Source organism: Selaginella moellendorffii, unplaced genomic scaffold (genome assembly GCF_000143415.4).
Source record: "Selaginella moellendorffii unplaced genomic scaffold, v1.0 SELMOscaffold_2, whole genome shotgun sequence".
In the NCBI taxonomy this organism is placed as follows: Eukaryota; Viridiplantae; Streptophyta; class Lycopodiopsida; order Selaginellales; family Selaginellaceae; genus Selaginella; species Selaginella moellendorffii.
In genome coordinates, this window is record NW_003314263.1 from 1,246,463 (window position 1) to 1,270,074 (window position 23,612).

General features: G+C 45.2%; 8 protein-coding genes and 2 long non-coding RNA genes across 10 annotated transcripts; 6 read left to right on the forward strand and 4 right to left on the reverse strand.

The window, feature by feature from the left end:
* The first annotated feature begins 32 nt into the window (after window positions 1-32).
* Window positions 33-2,012, forward strand: LOC112351614 (pentatricopeptide repeat-containing protein At4g02750-like). The gene has a single exon (XM_024689785.1). The coding sequence runs from the start codon at window positions 33-35 to the stop codon at window positions 2,010-2,012; it is 1,980 nt and encodes a 659-aa protein (XP_024545553.1).
* Window positions 2,013-2,052: 40 nt separating this feature from the next.
* Window positions 2,053-5,606, forward strand: LOC9661995 (protein ACTIVITY OF BC1 COMPLEX KINASE 8, chloroplastic). The gene is made up of 20 exons (XM_002962388.2): window positions 2,053-2,588; window positions 2,654-2,789; window positions 2,852-3,018; window positions 3,070-3,190; window positions 3,246-3,346; window positions 3,406-3,504; window positions 3,568-3,678; window positions 3,735-3,814; window positions 3,870-3,939; window positions 4,017-4,090; window positions 4,147-4,216; window positions 4,269-4,357; window positions 4,415-4,539; window positions 4,587-4,667; window positions 4,719-4,779; window positions 4,837-4,891; window positions 4,944-5,042; window positions 5,098-5,187; window positions 5,249-5,308; window positions 5,373-5,606. Exons 1-20 carry the CDS (start codon window positions 2,145-2,147, stop codon window positions 5,487-5,489), a joined length of 2,250 nt encoding a protein of 749 aa, XP_002962434.2. The 5' UTR covers window positions 2,053-2,144; the 3' UTR covers window positions 5,490-5,606.
* A 22-nt stretch (window positions 5,607-5,628) lies between these two features.
* LOC9660799 (TIP41-like protein) lies at window positions 5,629-7,450 on the forward strand. The gene is made up of 10 exons (XM_002962389.2): window positions 5,629-5,787; window positions 5,857-6,042; window positions 6,116-6,197; window positions 6,279-6,392; window positions 6,454-6,513; window positions 6,568-6,609; window positions 6,665-6,799; window positions 6,872-6,964; window positions 7,024-7,252; window positions 7,334-7,450. The coding sequence occupies exons 1-9, from the start codon at window positions 5,630-5,632 to the stop codon at window positions 7,084-7,086; spliced, it is 933 nt and encodes a 310-aa protein (XP_002962435.2). The 5' UTR covers window position 5,629; the 3' UTR covers window positions 7,087-7,252; window positions 7,334-7,450.
* Window positions 7,328-8,256, forward strand: LOC9660800 (ras-related protein Rab-21). Its single transcript, XM_024659711.1, has 6 exons — window positions 7,328-7,364; window positions 7,411-7,470; window positions 7,535-7,595; window positions 7,680-7,848; window positions 7,906-7,994; window positions 8,051-8,256. Exons 4-6 carry the CDS (start codon window positions 7,703-7,705, stop codon window positions 8,182-8,184), a joined length of 369 nt encoding a protein of 122 aa, XP_024515479.1. The 5' UTR covers window positions 7,328-7,364; window positions 7,411-7,470; window positions 7,535-7,595; window positions 7,680-7,702; the 3' UTR covers window positions 8,185-8,256.
* Window positions 8,175-11,495, reverse strand: LOC112340752 (pentatricopeptide repeat-containing protein At2g35030, mitochondrial-like). The gene is made up of 3 exons (XM_024659677.1): window positions 11,387-11,495; window positions 11,186-11,331; window positions 8,175-11,078 (listed from the first exon to the last, which is right to left on the reverse strand). The coding sequence occupies exon 3, from the start codon at window positions 9,795-9,797 to the stop codon at window positions 8,277-8,279; it is 1,521 nt and encodes a 506-aa protein (XP_024515445.1). The 5' UTR covers window positions 9,798-11,078; window positions 11,186-11,331; window positions 11,387-11,495; the 3' UTR covers window positions 8,175-8,276.
* A 71-nt stretch (window positions 11,496-11,566) lies between these two features.
* On the forward strand, window positions 11,567-13,281 carry LOC9660801 (LOB domain-containing protein 15). The gene is made up of 4 exons (XM_002962391.2): window positions 11,567-11,829; window positions 11,964-12,009; window positions 12,232-12,538; window positions 12,802-13,281. Exons 1-4 carry the CDS (start codon window positions 11,742-11,744, stop codon window positions 13,117-13,119), a joined length of 759 nt encoding a protein of 252 aa, XP_002962437.2. The 5' UTR covers window positions 11,567-11,741; the 3' UTR covers window positions 13,120-13,281.
* Window positions 12,023-12,296, reverse strand: LOC112340764. The gene is made up of 2 exons (XR_002990266.1): window positions 12,198-12,296; window positions 12,023-12,146 (listed from the first exon to the last, which is right to left on the reverse strand). It is a non-coding gene; the product is annotated as an uncharacterized LOC112340764 (long non-coding RNA).
* On the reverse strand, window positions 12,544-13,534 carry LOC112340761. Its single transcript, XR_002990265.1, has 4 exons — window positions 13,412-13,534; window positions 12,973-13,093; window positions 12,767-12,906; window positions 12,544-12,690 (listed from the first exon to the last, which is right to left on the reverse strand). It is a non-coding gene; the product is annotated as an uncharacterized LOC112340761 (long non-coding RNA).
* A 165-nt stretch (window positions 13,535-13,699) lies between these two features.
* Window positions 13,700-14,752, reverse strand: LOC9660802 (ylmG homolog protein 1-2, chloroplastic). Its single transcript, XM_002962812.2, has one exon. The coding sequence runs from the start codon at window positions 14,663-14,665 to the stop codon at window positions 14,054-14,056; it is 612 nt and encodes a 203-aa protein (XP_002962858.1). The 5' UTR covers window positions 14,666-14,752; the 3' UTR covers window positions 13,700-14,053.
* A 2,658-nt stretch (window positions 14,753-17,410) lies between these two features.
* On the forward strand, window positions 17,411-19,040 carry LOC9661997 (phosphoglycerate mutase-like protein). Its single transcript, XM_002962392.2, has 9 exons — window positions 17,411-17,732; window positions 17,796-17,875; window positions 17,923-18,091; window positions 18,161-18,235; window positions 18,301-18,389; window positions 18,441-18,542; window positions 18,599-18,634; window positions 18,691-18,750; window positions 18,809-19,040. Exons 1-8 carry the CDS (start codon window positions 17,451-17,453, stop codon window positions 18,737-18,739), a joined length of 882 nt encoding a protein of 293 aa, XP_002962438.2. The 5' UTR covers window positions 17,411-17,450; the 3' UTR covers window positions 18,740-18,750; window positions 18,809-19,040.
* Window positions 19,041-23,612: the final 4,572 nt, after the last annotated feature.

A 23,612-nucleotide genomic window follows, 5' to 3' on the forward strand; every position in this document is an offset into this window, starting at 1 on the left:
TCGATTTGATTTTGATAAGTATTTGATCGTCTATGGAGGGCAACTTTCACCAGTGTGTGGAGCTCATCCGGTCTTGCAAGACAAAGCCACAGATCAAGTTCGCCCAATCTAAAATTTTCCAAATTGTTGGCAAATCCCACAACCACAGCAGCACTTACCTCTCCAACCTCCTCATTGAAGCTTATGGCAAATGCGGTAGCATCGACGATGCGATTTCTCTCTTTGATTCTATTGCGAACAAGGATGAGTTCTCCTGGGTGATGATGCTCTCGGCATATGCCCAAAACGGGCATATCCACGAGGCCCGCGGCATATTCGACGCCATGCCCACCAAGAACATCGTCGCGTGGAATTCCATCCTGGCCGCATATGCCCACCAGGGATCCCTCGGCGATGCTTGGAATATTTTCGACGCAATGCCCGAGAGAAACTTGATGACGTGGACGTCGGTGCTGACCATGTATGCCCGGAGAGGGCATATCCCACTCGCCGAGGGGATATTCTCCCAGATGCCCGAGAAGGACCTTGTTTCGTGGAACGCGATGATCTCGGCATATGCCCACTCTGGGCATATTCTCCAGGCCAGGAAAACGTTTGAAGAGATGCCTCTTAGAGATCTCACCTCTTGGGGGTGTCTCATCTCTGCCCTAGCGAGGGATTGCGTCGCGGATCTAGAGACTCTCTGGATCTACCAGATGCCCGAGTGGGATTCTATCTCCTGGAATGGATTTCTCTCGGCGATTGCTCACTGTGATCGCCTGGAAAACGCGAAGAGGGTGTTTGATTCCATGCCCCAGCGAGACATTGTCTCGTGGAACGCGCTCCTCGCGGCGTATGCGTCCAGGGGCGATTTGCTGGAAACGATGAGGATCTTCCAGGAATTCATGCCCGAGCACAACATTGCGTCTGAGAACACAATCATGTCAGCGCTAGGCGCCGCAGGGGACGTAGAAAACGCCGAGAGGATCTTTCGCGAATCGATGCAAAGGCACGATCGCGTCTCGTGGAATGCGATGCTAGCGGCGTATGCCAAGAGCGGGGATTTTGATCGAGCAAAAGGGTTCTTCAATCGAATGCCGGAGAAGGACGTGATTTCCTTCACGGCGATGATCGATGCTTTCGCTAGCAACAACCAAATCGAAGAAGCCACAAAACTCTTCGATTCGATGCCCGAGAGGGGACTTGGAACTTGGAACGTGATGCTCGCAAGCTATGCCGAGAAAGGGAATCTGGAAGAAACAAGAAGCATCTTCGATGCCATGCGTGAGAAGGATTCCATTTCCTGGAACACCATTCTAATGGCATATTCCATGAAGGGTCACATTGAGGAAGTAGAAGGCTTGTTCTTCTCAATGCCCTTTCCAGACCTGATCTCTAGAACAATCCTCTTCACAGCATATGCCCAGGTTGGGCATTTAGGACGAGCAAAATTTCTCTTCGATTGGTTGCCCTGGCGAGATCTCGCGTCCTGGAACGCGATGCTAGCGGCGATCTCGCGAAATGGCCGTCTCGATGACACTGATCGATTCTTCTCCAAATTGCCGCAGTGGGATCAAACCTCCTGGGATGTTCTAGTCGCGGCATTTGCCTACAATGGGCAAGAAGAACACGCCCGGCTAGTCTTCACCAAAATGGCGGTGGAGGGAATCGAACCGCGAGACCCGGCGTTCGTTTGCCTTCTCGTCGGCCACACCCACAGCGGCGACCTAGATTCGGGCATCGCTCTCTTTCGCTCCATGGCAGTGGATTTCCACGCGGCGCCCAGCAAGCAGGCATTCAACGCAATGGTGGGTTTGCTGGGAAGATCCGGGCGCCTGGACGACGCTCGTGAGCTCTTGATCGCCATGCCATTCAATCCGGGCGCGCCGGACTGGAAATCACTGCTGGGCGCTTGCACGAGCATCAATAATCTCCAGCGCGGGGCTCAAGCCGCGGAGAATGTAGCGCGATTGGATCCGGCAGCGCCGGCGCCCTATCTCTTGATCGCGAATATGTGCTCGCGGCATCGATGATCTTGGATTTTTAGGGCAAAAGTGCGGAATGGTGGGGGATTTTGAGCCAGACACTTGGCAGTAGCTCATTGGCAGTGGGAATTCTCTCCAAAAGCTGCTATAGCGAGGGCAAAAGAGAGCTTCACACGGGAGATGGCTATGGCTTCCGTGTGTAGCTCCTCGTGTTCTTGGGAAGCTGGGGCGATGGCGTCACTGGTGAGACCATCTCCACCGCCGAGAAAGAGATTGTGGGCAGTGGGATTTGGGGACATGCATCACCAGCTCTACCGGAGAAATCTCAAGAGGGGTCAGCTGGCTTTCACGGGAGTGACGAGAGATCATGGAAATGGAAGCGTTTTGACGCTGGAGCTCGAGGATGATGAGACTCGGAGGGAGAATGTGGCTAATGGCGCGAGTTCTTCACGCAGAGAGAAAGAAATGGCGAGTGGATTGGATGGTGAAGTTAGCGGCAATGGAGTAGCAGTAGCAACGATGGCGGTTCGCGAGCTCGAGGAATTTAAATCCACCAGTATTCTTGAGGAGGAGCTTGAGCAAGACGAGCCTTGGTTTCGAAAGGAGATCCAAGACAATGTCAAGGTAACAAAATCTGATTTTTCTAGCCATTCATTTGTTGAGGTTTATACTGTTCTTATCCGATGAAGGTTTCAGTCACTCCCGGTGGCCGATGGAATCGCTTCAAAGCTTATTCGACTTTGCAAAGATCATTGGAGATATGGGCCTTCGTTTTCTCGTTTCTTTTCAAGCAGTGGCTCCTTGGGCGGAAGTTCATGTACAAAGGTGGGATTTTTATAGTTCCAGAACTCGCCTTGGGAAGAAGTAGTGTTTATAATTTTCCTCAGGAGGGATAACGGAGGAAAAAAAGATGGAAAGACGAAAGCGTCTTGCGAAATGGCTAAAGGAAGGACTGCTGAGATTGGGACCGACTTTCATCAAGATTGGACAACAGTTTTCCACGCGAAGCGACATTCTTCCGAAAGAATACGTCGACGAACTCGCTGAGCTTCAGGTTCTCTACTGTGAATTCTCACTTTTGGATCAATGACACCGTCGATCGCAGGATCAAGTTCCTCCTTTTGAGTCGGAAGCCGCCGTGAGTATTTTGGAGGAAGAACTCGGTTGCTCCGTGGACCAGGTTTTCGAGAAGTTCGATCGTGATCCCATTGCCGCAGCAAGCCTTGGTATGAATTTATGTTCGTGTTGGTTATAAAGTCGTTGTTCTGTTTATTCGTTAAGGCCAAGTTCATCGAGCTGTTCTAAACGGAGAGCAAGTTGTGATCAAAATCCAGCGTCCAGGCTTGAAAGCGCTCTTTGACATCGATTTGAAAAACCTGAGAGTAAGTCTTTGCTTTACTTTTCTTTTTTGCTCGAACTGTCACCTTTTCTTCACTGGCAGGTAATCGCAGAGAACTTACAAAAGATTGATCCAAAGTCTGATGGCGCGAAGAGGGATTGGGTTGCCATTTACGATGAGTGTGCCAATGTGCTCTATCAGGTGATTTTTTCAAACGAAGAGGGAAGTTTTGATGTATGATGTTCAGTAATAGCTCTCTTCCAGGAAATCGACTACAACAGAGAAGCAGCCAATGCCGAGCGCTTTGCGGCAAATTTCAAGGATCTGAGCTACGTTAAAGTTCCAAGGATCTACTGGAAGTACACTACACCACAGGTGCCAAGTTTGTGATTTTTATCGTCCGGGTTGCGATGCATTGCCTTCGATAATAGGTACTTACCATGGAATACGTACCAGGAATCAAAATCAACAAAATCAAAGCCTTGGATAGACTTGGAGTTGATCGTCAAAGGTTTGTTTCACAGCCTTTTGTCCAAGGCAAAGCTCAACTATCTGGTGTTGTTCAGGCTTGCGAGATACTGTGTGGAGTCTTATCTGGAGCAGATTCTTCGTCACGGGTTTTTCCACGCAGACCCTGTAAGCCCTTTTTTTCTCTTGAGTTTTCTGGAGACCTTTTCATTTCCTCCTTGTTCCTTGTTTCATTCATGTTCTAGCATCCAGGAAATATTGCTGTGGACGATTTCAACGGTGGACGCTTGATCTTTTATGATTTTGGTATGATGGGAAGGTAAAGCAATAGCATGCTTAACTCTTTATCTAACGGTTCCTCGTATGTGTTTCCAGCATTAGTTCCAACATCAGGGAAGGACTTTTAGAAGCTTTCTATGGAGTCTACGAAAAAGATGCTGACAAGGTATTCGTTTCCTTTTGTGTATGTTCTTGCTTGTCATGTTGATTTTTCTCAGGTGCTTGAAGCAATGGTGCAAATGGGAGTGCTCGTACCGACTGGTGACATGACCGCAGTTAGACGAACAGCACAGTTCTTCCTGAAAAGGTTCAACTTACTTTCAGTCGCACACACAGAAACTTAACTTCGTCTCTTGGATTCCAGTTTCCAAGACCGTCTAGCAGCACAAAAAGAACAGAAAGCTCTTGCCGAGAGTGAGGAATCCGGCTACAAGAGGCTGTCTAAAGGGGAAAGGGAGGACAAGAAGAAACTCAGGCTGGCGGCCATAGGTACTACAGTTTTGTGAGTAACTCGGTATGCTCAAACTCCATTTTAGGTGAGGATCTACTATCTATCTCTTCGGACCAGCCATTCCGTTTCCCAGCAACGTTTACGTTTGTAGTTCGAGCTTTCTCGGGTAAGACTGCCTTTGTCCGTGATTTCCATGTCGTAAGCTTTTTGGTTTCAGTTCTAGACGGCATTGGAAAAGGTCTGGATCCTTACTTTGACATATCCGAGATTGCAAAGCCGTAAGTGAAGATAGCTTTCTTTTTCTTTCTGCCTCACCAGGTTTTTGTTCTTCGCAGGTACGCTTTGGAGATTCTAAGATTTCGTGAAGTTGGTTACGATGTTGTGATCCGGGTAAGTTGTTTTTTTATTCGCATTTCGTGTGCAAATGGGTGTTTCTTGTCAGGACTTTAAAAAGCGATGGCAACGACAAGCTGAAGCATTCAACAATCTCTTCAGGCAACCAGATAGAGTTGCAAAGCTCGCAGATGTGATCGAGAGATTGGTAAAGACACTGTTAAGTTTGAGGGAAAACTTCTTTCTTGCCTCTCTCTTCTCAGGAACAAGGCGATTTGAAACTCCGTGTGCGAACTCTGGAATCCGAGAGGTCCTTCAAACGAGTTTCAGCTGTACAACAAAACATAGCTCAGGTACCTACAGAAACAAACAAACAAGAAGCGAAGAAAAATCTTTTTTTTTCCTCTGTTGCAGGCCGTTTTCGCTGGCACATTCTTAAATCTGGGAACTCTGCTGTACATAAACGCAATGAGAGTACGTACTTTCTACAGATATCTTCCTTTGTTTTCTCTGCTCCAACATGGGCGATCGTTGTCAGGTCCAAGGCACAGCCGCATTTTTTTGTAGCGCCTTGTTTGGATTGAAGCTTCTGGTTGGACTTTTCAAGGTGAAGAGACTGGACAAGCAAGAAAAGCTCATCACTGGCACAGTGTAATAGAAAGAAAGACGCAAAGAGCAATTTTTTGGCACTCCTTTCACCTTGGCAAGAGAGCTGTGAAGAAAAGAGTAGCATTCTTTCCTATATAACCTTCCAAAGAAGAAAATTTGAGGCTAGGCTTTGATTATAGGGTACCTATGGGCAGCGATGAAGACGCCGCTCGGCTCAAGGCGGCGATGGAATCGTCGGGCGCGGAGCTCATCTGCGATCCTCCCCAGGTGCGCGGGATCCGCGTCGCCGGCTGGCGCATTCGATCCACCAAGCGCGCCATTCTCAACGCCGAGCAGATCGAGAGGTTTGGGAGGGCATTGGATTTCTTCTTTGTTGTTCTTGAGAGATTTTGGGAGGGTTTTTATGGCGCTAGGTGGGAGGCGAAGCTGGGCACCCGGCATTTGCCCGAGATGGTGTTTGGAGGCAACGAGCTGGAGCTAGTGCACGAAGCGAGCGGGATCGCGATTTCTTTCAATGCTTTCGATGCTCTTGCGGGGTGGAAGAGGGAGAACCTGCCGCCGGTGGAGGTTCCAGCCGCGGCAAAATGGAAAATGCGATGGTATGGAATCGCATTCTTCCTCTTGCTTTTTTTTTCCTGGTTCTTAGATTTCTTTCTCGATTGTTCTGTGAAGCAATCCAAACGAGCAGCTGATCATGGACTACGACTATACGTTCACGACGCCTTACTGTGGAAGCGAGCGCCTTGTTCTTGAGGTAAAAATCTTTCACATCTTTTGAATGGAGGGAATCACAAGTTTTTCTTGCTATTTCTTACTTCTTTCACTTCTTTCACAGCAAGAACAAGCTGATAAGGAGTCAAGTTTGGCGACTTTGGAGTGGAAAAGTTGTGACACTCGAATCGATCTTATCCGGCTACAAGTGAAGGATCCGATCTTGTTTTACGACGAGGTCTTTCGTCTGGTTTCTCTGTTCTTAAGAGCTCACCATAGTTTTTTTCTTGTTCTTCCAGGTGATTCTATACGAGGACGAGCTTTCAGACAATGGTATCTCGTTTCTCTCCGTGAAAGTGGTAATGCCTCTTCGTTCCTTTGGATCGATTCTAACTTTGGCTGCCTCGTTACAGAGAGTAATGCCGAATTGCTGGTTTTTGCTGCTTCGATTCTGGGTATCGCTTTACATACTTGTTCTTCTCGAAAGTTACTGACGCCATATCTTTGCAGCTCCGTGTGGATGGAGTTTTGATGAGACTTCGCGACACACGCATGTACTCCGGCTTCCAAAGCGACCCTCGAGAATTCCCGGATATAATCCGCGAGCGATCTCAAAGGGAAGAAACCTTTCGCGCACTCTTACTGGTAGATCGATCTGGAAAAACTTTCCAAGCTTTCACTGATCCTTTCTCTTCTGGAATTCCTTCGTTTTTCCAGAAAGGCCAGTTAGAACCATCGCTGTATCAAGACCCCAACATTGTGGGAGATCGATTGCCAATTCGCGACCACCACCATGAGAAACTTCACAAGGTACTCCACAGGAAAATAGAAGCAACCATTTAATAGAGCTCGTTTAAAACGTGTACCAGCGACCACGATTTTCCGCCATAGAATTAAACGGCCAGGATGAGAGGGGGACAGAGAAGCCCTAGTAGCGCGCCAGAGGAGCGAGAGAGAAGGAGAGCGATAGCGCGGGGTCCGATCGATCGGATTGGGGGAGAATTCGCAGGTGTTCTTCCGGATTATCAGGTTTTGGCAGTGAAATGAGGCCTGGAGGAGGCGGAGGATCTCCCTTCAAGGTAGTTCTTCTCGGAGACGGTGAGTTCTTCCTTCTCTTGAGCGTTTTGTGACGAATTCAGCTGGCGCTAATGCGATTTCGTGGTGGAATTTCTTCTCCAGGTAGAGTCGGGAAGACGTCTCTCGTCCTGCGGTATGTGAATAATCAGTTCTCCGATAGTCAAAGTGCTACGATACAGGCTTCCTACTTGACCAAGCGCTTGAGCGTCGATGGCGCTGTAGCAACGCTATCGATCTGGGTAAAGTTCTTCGCTGCTACGATTTGAGTGATGGTGGAAATAAAATTTTTTTTCTCTCTTCCAGGACACAGCAGGCCAGGAACGCTTTCATGCGCTTGGTCCTATTTACTATCGCGATGCTGATGGTGAGTACAAGTTTTTTTTCTCTTTCCAGTACGAGAACTACAGTGTCTTGGTTTTTGTTCTTGGTTTTTTTTTTTCCTTTGTAGGTGCATTGCTAGTCTATGACATAATGGATAGAGATAGCTTTACTCGTGTGAAGAATTGGGTGAAGGAGCTCCGGAAGATGGCGTCCAACAAGAACATTGTCTTGACAATTGCTGGCAACAAGAGCGATATGGACAAGTTGCGACAAGTTGATCTCCAGGATTCTGAGAGGTACGACAGTGTTTCGTTTCCTAGTTGATAGTGTTCACTCGGTTGGATTGCTTCTAGATACGCTGCCTCGATTGGAGCAAACCATTTCGTGACCTCTGCAAAGCTAAACACTGGCATAGACGAGGCCTTCATGGACATCGCGACACGTAAGATCTTTAGAAGTTTGCTTGTTTTCGTTCTCTCACTGTTTGTTCCTTGGCAGGTTGCCTGGAACAAAGAAGAAAAAGCACTGCCGCCTCGAGCAATGGCAGCACGCCGGCTTTCTCTCAGAGAAAAAGCGTGGTCATTGTGGATGATCAGCCCCCTCCCCCTCCTCCGTCGAGATGTTGTTCTTGACACGGTAAAATTGTTGGTTTGTACAAACAGGTCAGGCCAGTGTTTACAAATTCCCAGGGATTTTTTTTTCCATGTAAATTCTCGCGCTCTACTTATCCATCATCCGTTTTCACAGAGGTAGCACGTCTCCTACGCGCCTCCAGTGCTCTAGCAAGCTTCTCGTCCCCGGTGGCTGCGTGGATATTTGCCAGAACGACGTACGGCGAAGACGTCTCTGGATTGAGCTCCGAGGCCTTCTCAGCAGCCAGGATACCTCTCTCGGCATCCAGATGCGTCTCGCAGGCACTGAGCAGCGTCATCCAGGCAACATAATCAGCGATGAAAGGCATTGACTCGATAAGTTCCTGGGCCTGGGCCAGCCGCCCCGCTCGCCCCAGTACGTGAGCCATTCCGATATAGTGATCCAGCAGCGGTGCGATGCTGTAGTCGCCAACCATGGAGGCGAAGAACGAGCAAGCGTCCTCGACCAGTCCAGCGTAAGCCGCTCCAGCCAGAACGTTGATGTACGTGATCTCGTTTGGTTCCAGGCCTTGAAGCTCCATCTCTTGGAAGAGCTCCAGCGCTTGGTCCCGGAGGCCGTTGTGAGCATAGGCGGTGATGATGGCCGTCCAGAGGACCAAGTCCCGGCAAGAGATGCGATCAAACAGGCCCCGAGCTTCGTCCACGCAGCCGGATCTTCCATGCAAGTTGACGAGCGCAGTGACCACCATAAGATCCGATCGATGAGGGGTGTCCTGGACGATGCTATCGACGAGCTTGGCCAGGGATGGAGTCGGGGACGCCGCACAGGCATCGGCTAGAGCGATCAAAGTTACGGCGTTGGGTTGGATCCCGTCCAGGTCCATGAGCTGGAAGAGACGAAGAGCTTGCTTCGAATGCGAGCTCCGGCCGTAAGCTCCAATCATGGTGGTCCAGGTGACGACGTTCTTAAGCGGCATTCGATCGAACATCTCCCGGGCTTCTGACAAGCGGTCGTTTTTCACGTAGGCCAGGATCATGGTCGTCCAGGAGACGACGTTCTTGTTTGGTATCCGGACGAAGAAATCTCTCGCTTCGTCAAGATGCCCCCTCTCGGCAAATGCGGCGAGCATGGCTGTCCAGGAGACTACATTCTTATCGGGCATGGCCTCGAAAAGGTGGCGGGCTTTGCAGACTTCCCCGAGTTCTGCGTAGGCGGAGATTAACGCGTTCCAGGAGACCTGGTTCTTCTTGGGCATTTGGTGGAAGAGTTTCTCGGCGAGAACAAGATGCCCGTTCTGGGCATATGCAGTGAGCATGGTGTTCCACGAGACAACGTTGCGCTGCGGCATTGTTTCAAAGATCTCCCGCGCTTGCTCGAGCTGGCCGTTGATGGCGTAGGCAGCGGCCATGATGTTCCAGGTGAAGATGTTGCGGTGGCGGAGGGAGTCAAACACCGCGCGAGCGTCGCCCAGGCTGCCGCATTTGCCGTACATGTCGATGGCAAGGTTGGCGAGGAACCTGTTCGTGGGCTGGCCGGAGGCGATGATCTGAGCGTGGATCCGGCGGCCCTGCGACAGATCTCGTGATTCGGCGCAGGACCGCAGCTTTTCCGCGAACCAATCTTGATCGTAGCATAGTTCCAAAGATGGCATCGCGTCAACTTCATCGTACGGTCCCTCGTTTTACTTGCATGATCTTATGCCTTGCGTACTTGACCCGAACGTTTTTGTACCGATCGAGGTAGATCGAGGTAGGCCTAGAATCTGGAAACATTGCGTGTGGCCATTCTTATGTGGTGTCACCCTCTATCTAGCCGCGGTATAGACCCCTATTTCTTTCCGTACGGCTTTGCGAGCTTGAGAAAGTTGACAGGGTTTTTGCTTGACGAAGAGGTGTTAACTCCATCTTGGATCTTCTTTTTTTTCAAACTCCATCTCTTATCTTCTTGGACGACTTGATTGGCTTCACCGAAAGCATGAAGGTCATGAAACTCACACCAGTCATGATAATCAAGCGCCATCTTTTCTACGTGATCGATCGATCGATCGATCTGGTTTTAAACTATTCCGTGTGTGTGAGAGAGAGCGGGGGGGAGACTTGTTCTTGGAGAAAAAAAGAGTATTAAATAAACTATAAAATAAAATAAGATAAAATAAAATCTTGCAGGAGTATATTGGAGGCCCACCTTTGAAGAATTCCAAGAACTCGTTCGATCAACAATGCAAACTCCCTTATCGATTCCAGCAGTACACTCAATCACTCTTGTTGCTTGCTCCCTAGAACTGGGAATCTTCAAGACAAGCTTGTAGCCTGTCTAGAGCTTGTCTAGTCGAATGACTTCCAAGGTTTCATCTTTGTGCACGAAGTCTCGAGCAACCGTGTGCCCTGGAACTTCTCAAAACAAAAAAGGACAAACGCTCTTTTCAACTCGGCCATGGAATGGATCAAGCACTCATCCTCAAAATTCTCATATCTTTAGAATGCTTCCCGGAAATCTCTTTTTTAGAATGGTTCCAGCTGAAAGGTGGTGTAAGCATGATCTATACCCCCAAATCTTTCGGTGTATCCATACCTCTCGTTTCTTTCCTGGAAAGAGATTCCTCGGCGTGTTTGCTCATCTCATCGTCCAGATCCCAAAATCCTTCTTCTTCCACTCTTTTCTCTCGTCTCCATTTGTGTGTTGTTTGTTTCCATGTGAGATGCTCGCGTATGTTTCGCTAACGCGCAACCAAAGCTCCACCATGTGAGAGGAACCTTGTAAAGTCCATAGATTATTTCGTCCCAGTCGTGCATTCGCCACACCCTGGAAGCATCAGCATCACACTGGCTTCGCTTGGCCTCCATCTCCAAAGGTCAACTCCCAAGTAAAAATCACGCCCATGTCCACTGTCCAACCTTTCTTCCCTGGTTATTTTTTTTCCACTCCTTCCCTCCTGCGGCCATAAACCAATTTACAAGTCACTCCCAAAGCGAAAGAGAGAAATACTAAACAAATACCACATCGCTGGGATGCGTGCTAAGAAATATACAACATAAATACCTTAACGATGTGGAGCAAATGCGTAGTGGCAGCCTATCCTCCTCATTGTCAACCCATCTCCAAGTTTTCTTCACTTTCTTAATTCCCAGTAAAGAATATTTTTCTTCTTCTCCTCCTTCTCTCCGGTTTTTCCATCTTCGCTGTGCCTGTCCGCAGAGAGGAGCCAAGAGGGTCAACTAGAACAGCTTGGCAGTGCTTTACTTCTTGTGTACTTTGCTTCCTCACGCACACTTCCCCACCGGCGCTGCCGACTCCGATGAGCCAGTGTCTGGATATCTAGCTCCAGGAGCGAGAAAGCGAGAGAGTTCTCTCGAGCGGCGCTGCTGCTAGATCGCCGCTCCTCGTATATATTCCTCCCCCCCCCCCCCCCCACCTGCCCGCAAATACTTCATCCAGTTCTAGTTTTCCCATCTCTTCGCTGTAAGAGCCTCGAAGCTTGGGAAGCAGGAAGATCGAAAGCGCCTCTCTTACCTGAAAAGGATATATTGATGATCTTTACCTCGGCAAGGATCCGGAGCGGGATTGGTAAAACAGATGAAGCTCCACCGGGACAGGAATGCACTGCACTGCAAGGCACAGTCTCCGCGAAGAATTCGTCAAGCACTGTAGTAAAGGGGAGCATCAGTTACAAAGAATTGATAAAGGTACTTACTTCCTTCTCACATGTTCATTCTCCCTCCCAGCAGGAACTTACGAAGCGATTGATTGCGAAGTGCTTCAAAAGAAATTCTCCAAATTTCGTGTTTTTCTCACCACCGGCGCCTCTCTGGATGTGCAGGGACTGTGATCGCAAAGAGGGCCCATGTCTGGATGTCAAAAGAGTGGTAAGTCGCTCGATCCAGCAGCGTAGCTCTTCCTTTTCTCGTTGCAAAGCGGAGGAGAGAGAACAAACTTTGCAAGAGTAGCCTTACAGCTTTCCTCTCCCCAAGTTCTCTCCAAGTTCTTCTTTTGCTGCGAGATCCTGAGAGATCCCGAGAGAAGTTAGAGAACAGGAGAGAGAAAGCAGCTTTACCCGAGAGATGGTGATCTAAACTGCCGTGCTCCAGGGAGAACATCAGCAACGTCGGAGGAAGAGATCCCCAGCGCCAAAAGCCGAGACTGCAAGAGTTACAGCGCTATCACCACCACGGCAGTACTAGCAGCCAGCAGCAGGATATCGGTCGAGGCAGGAGTAGCATGCTGGGGTCGCAGGGCCCTCTAAACACGATCACGCCCTGTGCTGCATGTAAGCTTCTCCGCCGGAGGTGCGCTCAAGAGTGTCCCTTTGCACCATACTTCTCGCCACACGAGCCTCAAAAGTTTGCCGCCGTCCACAAAGTTTTCGGCGCCAGCAACGTCTCCAAGATGCTCTCGGTACGTGATCAATCATCCCTCTTCTCTTCCCGTGGCAATCCGAGCACCACTATTCCATTGTCTTTCTAAGTGGTACTCTTTTCTCTTTCGGAGTGTGCTTTCTGAGATGCGTCTTGTCGTTTTGATGGTTGCTAGATTGCTGAAAAGACAGACTGTGGGGACAAAAAGGAGCTCAGAGTTAGATGATGCCTGCTAACATAAGTTACACTAAAAGTTCCAAGTTCTAACCTTTGATGAGCTTGTCACTGGTGTGGTTCTTGCAGGAAGTTCCAGAGGCCCAGCGATCGGACGTTGCCAACAGCCTGGTGTACGAGGCAAACGCTCGGATCAGAGACCCAGTGTATGGCTGCACGGGGACGATATCTGCACTGCAGCAGCAAGCTCAGTCACTCCAAGCGGAAGTTAATGCCATGAGAGAACAGATTATGAGATACCAGGTGCACGAAAACGCCGTAGCCGCGGTCACCTTGGTCACTACCGGGCTTCCCACACGGACAAACCCCGGAAGCTCGTCGGCAGACTATGTCGTAGGAACGAGCGGCAGTGTGGACAATCCTGACGTCAAGGAACGCTACTGGTGAGACAAGCCCATGAACAACAAGAACAAAGCCACAGAGACACAGATCAGAGTAAATTTTCTTCCTTTAAGATGCTCGATTTTTTTGTATATCAGGAAAAATAAGGCCTTTCTCACTTTCTCCCGAGGGAGACTCTCCATAAAATGCAAGAAGACATTAAGAGGATCAACAAGAAACCAGGCAAAAGTGCAAACGAGAGAGAAAGGAGAAAGGCATCGTTTGTTTCACTTCACACGACTTTGCTGCTTATTAAAATCCGGAAGAGAGAGAGAGAGAGAGAGAGAGCGTAGCTCACCTTTTTAAAGCTTGATGCGCCTGGCCATGATCCGGCACGCAGTCATCTGTGCATCAAATGTCCTCGTCAGGAACTCTTAAAGAAGTACAGCGAAAGCAAAGAAAACACTTAAAGAAATATAACTATACCCACCAATGCGTCCACGAGCACTGTAGCTGAAGGCGCGCGTTTGTCACACTTTGACCTGTTGATAGCTGCACCAGTGATGAAGAATTAAACAACACATAAACACGTCATATAACCACGATCATCAGCATAAACAAAGCAAGCAAACAAAAAAAAAAACGATAGACAAAACATAGTTTACTTCTTTCTTATCAAAGAAAGGCTCGCGAGAAGTTTCTCCATGAGAAACTCTTAACACCATCCTGTCAACACTATCAAGCCATAAGTAAAGAAAGAAAAACGACGCTCTCCCGCAAAGACCCAAGAAAAAAACGAGAGAAAAAAAAAACGAGGTATAGTACGAAGCTACAAAATAAAAAAAATAGTAGAAAGGAAAACTTTCGAGCTCCCTATACCAAAGAAGAAAGTATAGAACTTGGCTATGGAAGCTCCAATCCTCTTCTTCTTCCTCTTCCTCTAGCTCTCGCTCTCTCTCTCTTTTTTTTCACTCCCCTCTCCCCCCTCGATCGAGACTCTCTAAGTCTGAGCAGCGGAGTTTAAGATGCTGGACATGGTTCCCAGAACCATGAAAGCCAGCAAGGGACTCAAGTCGAGCGCGTTAAACACTGGCGGGATGATGTTGCGGAAGAGATTGAGGTATGGATCACACATATCCCTGATCGCCATGAAGGGCTGCTTCTCCCAAGGGATGTTTGGAAACCAGCTGAGTAGCACCCGGATCATCATCACCGCGCTGTAGAGCTCCAGCCACTTGGCCATGCCCGACGCCACCACTGTGAGTGGCGTAGAGACTGTGGACATGGACGCGAAGAAGAGAGGGCCGCCCTTGGTCGCCAAAAAGAATGGCACCGCCGCCGCGTTACTGCTGCTAATGGCGCTGCTGCTGCTGGCGGCGAGGCTTTGGAGAGCCGAGCTGGTGGCGTGAGCCATGGATTTGAGGAGCACTGGCAAGAATGCGAGCGGTGTCGGTGGAGGAGCTGTGTGGAGGAGCGATGATGCTGCCGCTGCCGCTGCCGCTGGAGAGAGTGCCGCTGGGATTATGTGTGGCCGGCGCCTGTTCCATTGGAGCTGTGGAGGGACTGGGGAGGCTACCTGGATGCGGAGGGAGGATGCCGACGCCATCGCCATTGCTTTTGACCTAATCGAATATGCTTCGAAAATGGGCAATTTAAATTTTAAGGCATAAAGACACTAAGACATTTTGATAAATAAAAAATTTGAAGATATTCTTAAAACATGAATCCACTTTTTCTTTTATTTTTTATTTTCTATTTTGTTTTGTCGGGCAAAATAAAGCAAGAAGTCATATGGTTGATGCTAAAGATGGGATGTCTCTTTGGGTATCTTGTGCCACGTTTATTGGGCTGTGGATGTTTTAGTTTTGATTATTTGCTTTAGGATAACTAAGTCTTCGTTTGCATGCAAACTATGTGCCTCGGAAAGAAATAAACACCAATACCTATCAAATATCCTTGAACTTTGTTAATGTCCCCTTAAGTTGGCTTTCATCTTTTAGCATAGAAATTCAGAAATTTTAAAATCCATGGCTCCCTTTAAAACCAAAGGAATGGAATCACTTACAAACTTTGCAGCGGCAGCAGCGCAATCGCTCGGGTTCTGGAAGCTCTGCCAGGCGGAGCCAGCATACTTTACCACCAAGTTGCATTTCTAGCCTGGACTCTCCGCTTGGTCATCTCTGTAGAGCGCCAAGTTTCCCTCTGCGGTCAAGCTGAGCATACCACGGCATACAACCTGCGCGCTCTGGTCCTGGGAGAGAGTGCTTGAGACAGTGCTTGCAGGTGGCTACCGAGAGGACAATGCCCGAGGAGGAGCAGTCGAGTATCCATGTCGAGTTGAGGGGTGTTGCGTCTAGATTCTGCGTGGAGTGGAGCTGAAAAGTTTGCTGAGCAGATACTTCACCAACGCGTTTGGCTTGAGGAGCTCGCTAGCTGTCAAAGACATCAGTACTGTTGCTAACCTTGTCGAAAAAATAGTTTAGGAACGAAACGTAAGTTCCAGTTCCTCGTAGAAACAAGCTGGCGACGTGAGACAGAGATTTAACTTTTATGTTACCTGAAGATCTCGTGAAGTTTCCTGGTTCCTAGTTACCAAGGGGAACACAAAGCTACAAAGGAAAGTACCTCCCCAAAGCTTGCAGAAGCCTGGCGCGGTAGTTGCGTGGATGGATGATACAGTGTTCAAGAACACGCTTCCTGATGTCCTCCTCCGTCATGACGCATCCAAGGAGCTCCCGAATCCAATCCATCACAAGACCTCGGATGATCCGAAAGTTGATTCGAATGTGTCTGTAGGCATTCCTCCGAGAAAACGTGGTAAGGTAGTCGATTACGGAAACAAAGATGTGCTCCTCATCGGTCTGGAAGACTAGAACCGAATAATCCGTGAGGCCCTGTCTCTGCAAAAAAAAAACAAGCAAAACAAGCAAAACAGTCGTAAATGAATCAAGCAAGGATGTTTTCCAGCTTACCTGGAGGAAGTGCGTGTCCCGCTCAATCAAACAAAACAGCATGCGGTGAGAGAAACTTGTCAGCAGCAAAGGCGTTGTGAAATAGGCATCGCTCTCTGGAACACTGTACTTGATGAACCCCTTGAGATCATGGTGTATCGTTGTGGCTTGAAGAAAGCTCCTGGGAGGATCTGTGGCCTCAATGACAAGGACGTTCAAACGTTCGCTCTCGCTGAAGGTCATCGGTGCGGGCCAGATCTATGACACGAAAAGCAATATGAGAAGTGCTTTCGAACTTTTTCAAGTGTTTATACCTCGTAAGCGCCCAGTATTATCGCGAACGATGTCTCCAGCTGCTGGGTGTACAGGAAGTAATCTTCTGCTATTCGTCGCAGCGCACTCATATCACGGTGAGAAACCAGCTTCACGATGACTCGCTCGCTGGCAGTGGTGAAAAACTTCGCTCCACTCCTAGAGCTGGCCATCGTCCTCGGGCGTGCGGTGTTCAACGTTTCAACAAACTCCTTGTCATCCTTGAAGCCATGAACTTCCCGTAGAGTGCGAAACTGTGTGGGAAAGAGAACGTTGACGAATCCATCGATGCCCCCGAACGAGTACTCTGGCTTGTCCCCAGGAACTTGGTGCGTAAGGTACTTCGTGAGAACGGGAAGCCACTGCGGTGGGGGAGTCTGAAAACGAAAGTTTACGTGAGCAGTGAGCAGTGAGTGAAGTTCCAAATCAAACCAAATGTACGCTGGTAGAGTTCTCGTTCACGATATTCTTCTGAAGGCGCTTCATCGCGCGGATCTGTTTGGGGAACACAGCCGTGACGTTGCCACTGCAATCAGCATAGAAACGAATCCGCATAGGATCGGCATAAGAAATCACGGGAAAGCTTGCAATCTCGACGAGTTAAATCTCGAGAATCCGCGTTAGGACCGGGATAAGAAGCAAGAAACCACTGGAAAGCTTGCAATCGGGATAAGAAGCAAGAAGTCTGTGGAGAAACAAAGTAGAAACCATGAATCGGGACAGCTCGGGGTCTAGGAAACGAGAAAGCACTAGAAAGCTTGCAATCGGGACAGGAAACACGAAATCTCTGGAGAGACAAGCGTCGAGAATGCATAATCACCATGAATCGAGAGAGAATCGGCAAGAAAGCTTGCATACCTCGCCCGAGACGATGGATCATGACAGTATCGCGTAGGCTCCCTGGCCATTGCCGCGTCGAATGCGACGCTGAGCAAGAATGGCGCAATCGCGACGCAGACGATCGCCATCGCGCAAACCATCGCCAGCGCCATCGCTCCGCAACCAAGGCATGCAAAATAAAACCCAAATTTCAAACGATGGATGGTACAAGTTAGCGCCAAAACCCCAAACGTACGGAAATGGGCCAATGCTAAAATTAGTGGACGTTTTTAGGGTTCTTCGCGAGAGAGAGGGATGGATTCCAAGGTGCTACACCTTGTGCGCCATGGCCAGGCCTTCCACAACGTCCAAGGTGAGATTCTACTGCAAATGAGGAGCTCCTGGAAGATTTTCCTGGACGGGAGATGGCGGCGCCTCACGCTCAAGCACATCTTGAGGGCTTTTCGATGCCTGTGGCTTCTCTTGTGCTGCATCGTTTCCCCAGCGCCTCCTCGTCCCTCCTCCTCCCCAGCTGCTGTGATGCCCATTTACTACGAGCACGCCGACGCGAGCCTCACGGCTACTGGATGGGAACAAGTAAGTCCTTTCCTTTCCCTTTGCTCCATTCATTTGGTAAATGATCGATCGCTCTCCTTCAAGGCTGAGTTTCTTCACAGGGAATTCAGGATTTCCGGATTGAGAGACCGAGTGGAGCTTGTTGTGGTGTCGCCCTTGACTCGGTAGTGTGATTTCTCCTCTCGAGAACTCTTCTAAGTTTGCCTTCCAGGACGCTCCAAACTGCATCTGGGATCTTTGGAGGAGGGAATTTCACTGATACCACTGATCAACTAGCAGCTCCTCTGATGGTAGACAACGTTGGACGGTGTCCACGACCAGCCATCTCCAGTGCAAACTCCCCTCCTTTCGTAGCACTGGAGCTTTGCAGGGAGAAATTGGTATGTTGGCTCTCCCATATTTTTTCTCTCTGTCAATGTAGCTAGTTGACGCGAAGTTTTGATGAACAGGGTACCATGCCATGCGATCAGAGGAGTCCCAGGAGCAAATCCGAAATTCAGTTTCCAGGGATTGGCTTTTCGAACGTAAGGATCATTCGACTCGATCGAGTTGTGTGACTTGATCCAACTCTGTTTCTCTTCTCTATCAGATCGAACAGGACCAGGACGAGCTGTGGAAGCCTGACAGAAGAGAACTAGAAGAGGAGCTCGACAAAAGGGCGAGAGCTTTTCTAGAATGGTACGTGGGCAGTCTGCGAAAGCTGTTGTAAGTTTCTGATCAAGCTTGCAGGCTATGGAGTCGTGGAGAGGAGGAGATTGCCGTCGTCTCCCACGCAGGCTTTCTGACCAACCTTGTGACAAAGTTTGGCAACGAAGCTGTGAACAAGACAGTGTAAGCGGCGTGTTTGGATGCTAGATTTGCTTGGTACTTACACTTGTGCGATTTAGGTTTGCGAACTGTGAGCTTCGTAGCGTGAGATTGAGGTGAGTCATCGTAGTTTTGTTCTCGAGACCTTAGATCTTGGCGTTTTTTTGCTCAGGAAAATAGTCACGGGCTCGGACTATGCATTTGAGTTGACCGCAGCGTGAATCCATCCAAAGTGAGCCATGGATTCTAAAAGAAAATCTTCTTTTCCTAACTTTATATTGAGAATCTAGCATCCTCGTCCCGCCAGGAAAATGCTCGGACTATGCATTTGAAGAGACTGCAGCGTGAATCCATCCAAAGCGAGCCATGGATTCTGAAAGAGTTCTTTTGCTAACTTCAAGCTAGAAGCTTGAAGTTATTATTCATGTAGTCAATCTTAAAACGTATCTATATTTAGCTAGGGCAAAGTTAATATAGCGGCAGAAAATAATTTAAAATAAATTTAAGGGAGGGGATATACCTTATCATGTAATAGGTAGAAAATAATTAAATAATTTACTATAACAACGATTGGTTTGTTTAATAGTATTGTTATTCCTACTTATTAATCTAATTGATCAAATAAAAATTTATAATTATAAAGATGTTTATAATTTATAAACACAAGATTAAGATGGTAGAATAAAAAATAATATACTAGAAAGTATTTAAGAAATTTTATAAATTATAAACATAAATACAAGATTAATCTTAATAAATAACAACTGTTAGATGGTAAAATATCCTAGAATATTCAAGAATATTCTAGGTATATTCACTACCATCCCAAAAGCTCTGTTGGGCCAAGATAAATAAATCTTCTTTTCTAATTTTAGAATGTTAGAAATTTTTATTGTATACAAGATTAAAATTATATAAACTTTGCTACTATTCATCTCTAGAGTAATGCACAATAATGCAATTAGAGAATAATGCATATGTTGGGGAAGTTAAAATCATTTTTCATCATCATGAAATTTAAATTTGAATTTGTTTTTATTGCCTTTCCAAAAAGGTACAAAACCCTAAACATATCCACAAGATTGGTGCCAACCTTTTAAAACAATTGAGTTTTCACAAAATCAAAGAATTATACCAAAGAATAATAGGTTTTATAACTGGTTTGGTGAAGTTATAATTTAATTGTGTACTGAGTTAACTTCTTTACTATCTGAATTGTAATGATGCCTTTAACATTCATAGTTTACTAAATAATAATAGAATTTCTATTATGTATACCCTTATTGTCGTAATCTATATGATTACATAGTGTGATAAAATTATTATAAAACTATTGATTTTATATCAAATTATAATATGCAGAAAGATATAGCATACCTAAAATAAATAAATCTTCTTTTCTAATTTTACAATTTTTAAATTTTAATTTTTATTGTATACAAAGTTAAATTTATCTAAAATTTTCTACTATTCATCTCCAAATAAATGCACAATAATGCAAATAGATAATAATGCAAGTGTTCAGGAAGATAAGATCATTTGTTATCATCATTAAATTTGGATTTGATGTTTTTATTGCTTTTATAAAAATGTTCACAACCCTAAACACATCTACAGGATTGCTGCCATGCTTTAAAAGCAATTGAGTTATCACAAAAACAAAGAATCATAGACTACCAATAATAATAGGTTAGTTTGGAGAAATTATAATTTTAATTTATCTGAACTGTAATGATGCATAGTTTACTAATATGATCTGAATTTCTTCTGGTTTTACATTTAGAAAACATACATAAGATGAATACATAACCAATTAGAAAAAAATGTGCATTCTTATTTAAAAACCTTTTCCCTTTATATTTGAACTTCTATATAATCATCTTTTGAATTGTTCTTTTTTGTTGCATATAACTCACTATACATTTTTGCAAATTCATGCCCTCATGAATAAAAGTTAATAACCATAACTTTCCTATAGCAAGGATCCATGCTCTGCTGGGAATGTATCTTGGTTGGCAAATTTATTATGGAACTTAAGATGGTTTAGAATATTTGTCATTTGGATATCATGCCATGAGAGATAGCAATGAGTAGTTTATTTCAAAGATAAACAATTATTAAATTTTCCATACATTCTATATATTTTATAGACCAGTTTTAAGTCATTTTAAAATTGTAGTGTGGAGTCAATTAAATATAAGTATGTAGCATCAAGTGTTTTTAATTTACATTTTGCTGTTAATTGTGTCAAACTTTTTTCTTTAGTTGTGTGTGTATAAAGGACCTAATACACCTAGCTTGGCTAGGTAATACACTAATTATAGTACTATAGCATATGGACCATCCATTCTTGTATATAAGTAGGGGTCTAAACCCCAATTAATATACCTATTTCTACATCCTGAGCACTCACAAGATAATTTTAAGGGAGAGGATATACCTTATCATGGAATAGGTAGAAAATAATTAAATAATTTACTATGCTTTACATGTAACAATGATTGGTTTGTTTAATAGTAATGTTATTCCTATAAAATTTATAATTATAAATATGTTTATATATTATAAACACAAGATTAATCTTATTGCATATCAACCATTAGATGGTAAAATAAAAAAGAATATACTAGAAAGTGCTGAAGAATGTTTATAAATTATAAATACAAGATTAATTTAAATGAATAACAACCAAAACTATATAAATATAAATTTGAAGGTATAAGGAATATACTTTGTATAGTTTGGTATATATATTAATATGTGCGAACTAGATAAAAAAGTTCCTTTTCAAATATCACAAAGACCTTTCCACACATATCTCACCTCACTTCCATCAAATCTGTCTACAACCCATCTAAACATGATTATCCTTTTGAACAACACCTTCAATCTCTCCATCCCTTTATGTAGTTAGCTTAGGGTATAAAACATAAGATCCTAATAAAGTGAATTTTGCAAGCTCTTCCTTGATCAACCATTTCTGTGACCTTTTGCATCCTCTTTTAGATCCTATGTAAAGAATCAACTCCTTGAGATATTGTAAACTAAATGATCCCTCGAAATCATGATCAAAATGATAAAGAATTTGCTAGATGAAACCAAGTTTAGGACTGAGTTGAAGACTATGTCTGAAACCCTGAGACTTGAGATCGGGTCCAAGATCAAGTCCAAAATTAAATCCAAGATTGAGTCTAAATACTAATATATGTTATAGAGTGAAAGGGGGCATTATAGATGTTCCAAAAGTATAATAAAAATAGTGAAGATAAAGACTTAGCTTTGAAATGAACTCTCTAGTGCCCCTCAAAAAAGTGCTTAAGAGTAAGTCTTATTCCCAAAAGGGAAACCAACTACATTGCTCATAACTTAGGTGGAATGGTGCCTCATTTGAGTACCATATGGCTCATTGGTCTTTGCCCCTTTCTAGGGGATTGAATAATAAGGGTACCCATACCATGCTATTAAGCCACAATGTTTCCCCTTGGGATCTTAAACTAAAAAATGCATATGAGATTTGAGATTGAAAAGGTTTTATGAATAAATCTTATTGTACTAATGGATGTCAAAAACTTGAAAATTTGGTGTTCTTAGTTGTTTGTGTCTATGGGGAGTGTAGTTGAACTTTAAGTTTAGTTTACTCTAGGAAAGGAAATTGGGAGAGAGTTTGGGAAATTGGAAAAGGAAAATTTGTGGTTTACATTTTGTTAATGATTTATATTAAAACATTTTACCTTACAAGTAAAGATCACATTAACCTTTCCAAAACAAGATTGAAGTCTCTCCAAACTCTTGTACACAAGCACCAAATTCTTCTCACTCCATTTACTAATACCAGAATAGAAAGATTGATTGATCCTTCCATTGTATTTTGTACCGAAGTCCCATAATTGATCCTTCCATTATATTCCATATGAATTCAATTTTTAGGGGTAAAAATATATCTTGTTCAAGGGTATATTATATTTTAAATAGCCACTAATTAATGGGAATCGGGCTCACTCCAATACCATATATAATGCATCTTATCTCTCCCCTTAAGCTAATTGGAAAAGAGGCAATTGCTTAATAAAAAATCTTTTAATGGCCCTATTTATTCCCCAAGGTTTTAAGGATCTACAATGACAATATATTTAAATTTCATCCCATAATCATATGCACTACAATGGCATAGGTAAGCTTCTTTCATTTTTTTCAATTTTTCATTTCACTTAGCTGTAGATTAAATAAGTTCTTGTAAAGGAGCTTAGACTACATTTATTTTTTGGGTTATTCTCTTGTTTTTAAGGAGGCTCAAATCTTAAGCCAAGTAAAGTAGGCTAAACTCAACAAGTTGATTACAAGGATATTTAAATTTGCTACTAGAGTGGGAGTGGGAAGCACTTTTTTAAGGGGCACTAGAGAGTTCCTTTAAAGACTATCTTCACTATCTTTATTATATTTTTGGAACATCTTGCAATGCCCCCTTTCTTTAGGATATTATCACTTTGGGCTTTTACCCCACAACCTATATTAATATTTGGACTCTGACTTAGTCTCAAACTTGATTTTAAACTTGGTCTTGGACCCAATCTCGGATTAGAGTCTCGAACGTAGTCTCAAACTTGGTCTTAACCTTGGTTTCATCTAATAAATTCTATATGGTTTTTATCATGATTTTGAGGGATCTTTTAGTCTCCACACCCCATAGTGCCCCCTTTCTTTAGGATATTATCACTTCAGGCTTGTACCCCACAACCTATATTAGGGTGGTGGCATAGCATGAACACTGATATCAATGATGTTTTTCCAAACATTGAGTGTCATGAAAGCATTTCATGTGGTGTAGGATACATAGATGCAGTATGTATTAACTTGCAGGTAAAATTTTCTTCCTTACTCAGCTTTGCTTGGTTTACCAATTGGTTCCATATAGGACCTGTCTGTAAGCGACTAAATTTTCCATTCTACTTTAGTCACTTAACCACACCTTCGACCACTTGGAGGAGTCTCATTCACAACCTCCATCAGTCCAATTCAGGACTTGGGACTTGCTAGCCCCAAGAATGGCATCCATGCCACTCAACACTTGCACCTGGTCCAAGTGCTCCACGTGTC

Excerpts from the sequence above, each read along its gene's own strand:
- LOC9660800 (XM_024659711.1), top strand. The coding sequence starts at position 7,703 with ATGGATAGAGATAGCTTTACTCGTGTGAAGAATTGGGTGAAGGAGCTC. Across the intron at positions 7,849-7,905 it reads GATCTCCAGGATTCTGAGAG|ATACGCTGCCTCGATTGGAG; the intron begins GTACGACAGTGT and ends GATTGCTTCTAG. Across the intron at positions 7,995-8,050 it reads CTTCATGGACATCGCGACAC|GTTGCCTGGAACAAAGAAGA; the intron begins GTAAGATCTTTA and ends GTTCCTTGGCAG.
- LOC9661997 (XM_002962392.2), top strand. The coding sequence starts at position 17,451 with ATGGATTCCAAGGTGCTACACCTTGTGCGCCATGGCCAGGCCTTCCAC. Across the intron at positions 18,236-18,300 it reads CAGGGATTGGCTTTTCGAAC|ATCGAACAGGACCAGGACGA; the intron begins GTAAGGATCATT and ends CTTCTCTATCAG. Across the intron at positions 18,543-18,598 it reads GAAGCTGTGAACAAGACAGT|GTTTGCGAACTGTGAGCTTC; the intron begins GTAAGCGGCGTG and ends TGTGCGATTTAG.
- LOC9660799 (XM_002962389.2), top strand. The coding sequence starts at position 5,630 with ATGGGCAGCGATGAAGACGCCGCTCGGCTCAAGGCGGCGATGGAATCG. Across the intron at positions 6,514-6,567 it reads CGTTTCTCTCCGTGAAAGTG|AGAGTAATGCCGAATTGCTG; the intron begins GTAATGCCTCTT and ends GCCTCGTTACAG. Across the intron at positions 6,610-6,664 it reads TTTTGCTGCTTCGATTCTGG|CTCCGTGTGGATGGAGTTTT; the intron begins GTATCGCTTTAC and ends ATATCTTTGCAG.
- LOC112340752 (XM_024659677.1), bottom strand. The coding sequence starts at position 9,797 with ATGCCATCTTTGGAACTATGCTACGATCAAGATTGGTTCGCGGAAAAG.
- LOC9660801 (XM_002962391.2), top strand. The coding sequence starts at position 11,742 with ATGCACTGCACTGCAAGGCACAGTCTCCGCGAAGAATTCGTCAAGCAC. Across the intron at positions 12,010-12,231 it reads GTCTGGATGTCAAAAGAGTG|GGAGAACATCAGCAACGTCG; the intron begins GTAAGTCGCTCG and ends GCCGTGCTCCAG. Across the intron at positions 12,539-12,801 it reads ACGTCTCCAAGATGCTCTCG|GAAGTTCCAGAGGCCCAGCG; the intron begins GTACGTGATCAA and ends TGGTTCTTGCAG.
- LOC9660802 (XM_002962812.2), bottom strand. The coding sequence starts at position 14,665 with ATGGCGATGGCGTCGGCATCCTCCCTCCGCATCCAGGTAGCCTCCCCA.
- LOC112351614 (XM_024689785.1), top strand. The coding sequence starts at position 33 with ATGGAGGGCAACTTTCACCAGTGTGTGGAGCTCATCCGGTCTTGCAAG.
- LOC9661995 (XM_002962388.2), top strand. The coding sequence starts at position 2,145 with ATGGCTATGGCTTCCGTGTGTAGCTCCTCGTGTTCTTGGGAAGCTGGG. Across the intron at positions 3,019-3,069 it reads ACGAACTCGCTGAGCTTCAG|GATCAAGTTCCTCCTTTTGA; the intron begins GTTCTCTACTGT and ends CGTCGATCGCAG. Across the intron at positions 3,505-3,567 it reads GTGCCAATGTGCTCTATCAG|GAAATCGACTACAACAGAGA; the intron begins GTGATTTTTTCA and ends GCTCTCTTCCAG.